The sequence below is a fragment of the Nelusetta ayraudi genome, unplaced genomic scaffold, assembly GCF_046127955.1.
Source record: "Nelusetta ayraudi isolate G7.1 ecotype Tasmania unplaced genomic scaffold, CSIRO-AGI_Nayr_v1 ptg000125l, whole genome shotgun sequence".
Classification (NCBI taxonomy): Eukaryota; Metazoa; Chordata; class Actinopteri; order Tetraodontiformes; family Monacanthidae; genus Nelusetta; species Nelusetta ayraudi.
In genome coordinates, this window is record NW_027466175.1 from 109,767 (window position 1) to 113,883 (window position 4,117).

Here is a 4,117-nt window from a genome sequence, read left to right on the forward strand (position 1 = left end):
TGCAGTATTTGATATCAATATTTTATTTAGGGTGCATGCAAAACAGATTAAATCACACATGTATCGTAATATAAAACTTAATTTAATCAAAAAGTCGGCGCAAAAAGCTCTTTTTGGCTGGAGACATCTTGATTGTTGGGGGAGTTTTCCTTTCTTTAACTTTCAGGGAAATGCGCTTCAATGGCAAGACTTTTCTAGGTGGGGTCATCTCCTGGTAGGGCAGGCCTCCGTGGTCCTGACAGAAATATTTCTTGCTACCCTCTGACAGCCTTAGCAGCAGGGTCTCAGAGAGCTCCATGCACTGGGCATGTACCCAGTGACCCTCCTCCCCTCTGGAGCAGAAGATCATGGCTGGTCGGTAGAGCTCAGTGGAATAGTATGGCTGCCATGTGTTGGGATCCACTTGGCATCCCAGGGAGCATTTGATCCAGTAGCTCGTTTGTGATTCATCTTCCTCATCGTCCTCGTTGTAGGTGTCCTCTTCTCCATCACTGCAATCTTCTAGCTCATGCGGCTCTCGGCCAAAGTACAGTTCTTCCGAGTCTTCAAGAGGAGTTGAGTCATAATCGGTTGACTCCTGGCTGCACCCCTGGAACCCTTCCTCCTCTTTGCCTTCTTCCTGGAAGCTCACATGGTAGAAATAGTGGGTGTCTTGTTGGGATGGCCTTCCCTCAGTGGGTACACCCAGCAGGACACTCCCCTCACCAGCACTACCGCCAAACCAAGTGCGACTGTGGACGATATCCGGAATCCACTTTGGTGCTTCCAGTGGCTCACAGTGGATACCTTTCTCATCCAGAACCACAGTGCTGCACTCCATTCTCTTCTGAGAATCTGACTGATACCCTCCTAAGATGATGTATTTGTGTGAGGGACCTGTACGTGTGACTATGGCGCTAGAAATTGACATGCCAGCATCAAGAGTCTCGCAAGAAAGCAAGGGTCTTCCCTGCAGGAGTTCAACGCGAAGGCAGAAGAGTCTAGGTGGGCGGGAGTCAGAGTTGAGTGAGTGACCTCCGAGGATATAGACACAGTTCTCTCTGGCAAGGGTCACATGAAAGGACTGACCTTCAGTGAGCTCAGGCAAAGTGTGAGCAGAGGAGCAACCAAACTCCAAGTCAAACAGAAAGACCTGAGGAGGACAGTCAATAACACTGTTCCACGTTTCCGTGGTCCGCTCCTCTGAAGGCATATAGGTTCTACCTCCAAACAGCACACATGCTGTTTTCCCATGGCTTTGAACCATGCTTATTGTGTGACCATACCTAGCCTCTGGCACCTCTCCCACTAACTCTTTCTCTTTGCAGGACAAGGTCAGTTTACGATTACACCCACGGCTGTCCATGGTCAGATGATAGAGGCTGGTTGAGATCTCGTTATTTGGGGTACGGCCTCCGTGGATGAGATAACTCTCTGGAAGGCCGTCGTAGGGGTCAAGGCGGCAAACAGCCGGACAGCGTAATGGAGGAAGGTAGGAAGAATCATTGGAGAAGGAGATGGGCTTCAACTTAAGTTCATCGTTTTTGAACCGAATCCCAAATATACCAGTAGGGCATGAGCGTTTGGGCCAACCTTTCTGGCCAAAGAGCAGAAGCTCCCCATCCAGCTGCAGCAGAGAACAGCCGGGTTGTAGAAGACTTCCACAGTTGACTGGAGTTAATGGTTGCAGGGTCATTTCCCAGCAGGTGCCTGTATGACAAAACAGCACACGGAGACAAAACAACTCTGTCAGCTGTTGAATGTTTTCATTCGGGAGTTTTAAATTTCAACTTCCTGTTTATGAACCCACCACCTGGAGACCTATATCTACTGAATGCCAGTAAAGTATAACAACAACCTCAACTCCTACAACAGAATATGGAGTAAAATAGGAAAATTAATAAAATTTTTAGAATTTCCGAAAAAACAATATAAATTGGTGAATTTGTATTGGCTTTTTTCGCTCATTTAGCACATCTACCAAAATACTGCTGCCTTCCATTGGTGCAAATTACATGCTGCATTTTGACTTGACAATTAGATAAGATCAGTTATCAGCAGAATTGTCTCACACATTAAAATCATGAAGCCTCTTTGTGGGTACTAAGAATTTCCTAAAAGATAATTCCATACACCAATTTATTTCTTAGACAGTTTGTAATCTTGACATCATGAATTGGTTGTCTTAGGGTTTGGAAATGTTAGCTCGACCTCTACAAAGAAAATCAACAGTAAAGGTAGTTACAGATTTTATAGACAGCAATATATATATTTTTAATTACACTAAACAATTTCACAATGGAGCAACATTGCATTAGCAACAAAGATATCAATGTTGCCAGGGACAACATGAAATGTCATGCCATATCTGGATTATCCGAGTTAGCTAAAAACAGCAGGTCTTCCACTTTTCTTGTTCACAAGTTGTACGTACCTTCACTTACCGAGTCGAGGTGCAGAACTTCAGCTCCCTTTAGCGAGTCTGTCAGTGGAGATGAATTCAAATCGGATTTTTATTTAACTAAACTATGACAAAGGCAGGCCACCACGTTTGTGAAGCGTCGTTGACTCACAAACACTACCATATCTTGAGGTTAACAGTGTGTGACTGCTGCACACTTGGCAGGTGTTCTGCCTGAGTGCATTTAGTGAGTCGCCTCATTGACATGACGGGGTGTCAGCGACACCAAAGAAAGTAGAGCTGCGCAGAACACTGCAAGACTCTTTGTTGCTCAAAAAGGTTTTTTCATCTACATGAGATGGATCACAGTGACAAGAAAATTGTATCTTTATTTATTTAACTCTACTTATGTATAATATGCCAATAGATTTATCCACAGACAGCATATGGACTCCACAAAGGGCGTGATTTTAAAATCGTTCATTCAGAAATAAATGTTTTTATTGCATTGACACTGAATTGTCTCCTTGTTAAAAGCAGGTGCATACTAGATGTATAAAAGACAGAATGTCTGTGATCTATCAAGCAACCATAATTGCTTCTGGAGAACACACACACACACACACACACACACACACACACACCTGCTTTTCCTAAATCGGCTTAATCCTGCATCAAAAATGAATCAGATCATTTATACAGATTGCTACAATCTTACAAACATGGCTTTTAGTGTTGGCAGGCCTCATTGATGAGCACTTTCACTTTCCTTCACTGTCTGTTGAATGACGCACACCCGGGCAGCATTGCGAGTCATTAATTCACAGAAAAAAGCCACTCTGAACCCTCCGGCGTCATCACGTTGTTTCACATGGCAAGGATAAAAGGACGGGGAAACAAAACATCATTCTTAAATGGCGCAGAACACATTGTGGCAGACGGTTAAGCCTAACGTTCCTTATGTCTTTGTTTTCAAAGAGTTGACCTGCATGTAGGTAAAAGCAAATATGTGAGCAACACACAGGCGCACACGCACGAACAAACAGAGACAGGCTGAGCTGGAAGCAGATGTCTGCTGGCTCATTAGCATAATGCTCCTGTGCACTGTGCGGCTCAGAGAAAACTTGAGGAGTGTGCAAAAACAAAGAGGGAAACCACAAGTGCCTGGAAGACCGTTGGTGCTCGAAAACACAAAGCAGCGTGGCACCTGTGTGTGTGTGCGCGTCTTAACTGACGCTTACAGGGCTTAGTGGAGGAGAGGACGACTCAGTCTTCTCACCACTGAGGATATAAGGCATGAATTCAGATGTCAGTGGGATATACGGGGATGGCGTTTAACTTTCTTTACTTTTCACTTTTTCGAAAAACTCACTGCCATCTGTCTGAATCCTGCTGGGGGGGATGAAAAAACAAAAAAACACAAAGCCCAAAACCTTTAAGTCACCTTAAGGCAAGGTAGAGAACTAATACCTGCTGTATGTGTTGTATGTCTGCAGCAGGGGTGGTGAGGAGACTGAGTGGGAGGCACAGCAGCGTGCAGCAGACCCCAGGCCATACACGGATCTGTACATAATTGATAGAACAAAGTAATTACAATCTATGGTAACACCTGTCTCTGTCCCTGGAAATGCATCACCACCTGACTGCCGCTACCCTGAAGGGCGTCGCTGACAGACGATGCGGTGACAGCTCTGATGTTCCGACGATTGCGGCGCGGCCGTGTTTATTACTATTTAA

General features: G+C 44.9%; 1 protein-coding gene across 1 annotated transcript; it reads right to left on the minus strand.

Moving 5' to 3' along the window:
- rag2 (recombination activating gene 2) lies at positions 1 to 1,868 on the minus strand. Its single transcript, XM_076050216.1, has one exon. The coding sequence runs from the start codon at positions 1,673 to 1,675 to the stop codon at positions 83 to 85; it is 1,593 nt and encodes a 530-aa protein (XP_075906331.1). The 5' UTR covers positions 1,676 to 1,868; the 3' UTR covers positions 1 to 82.
- Between the last annotated feature and the right edge of the window lie 2,249 nt (positions 1,869 to 4,117).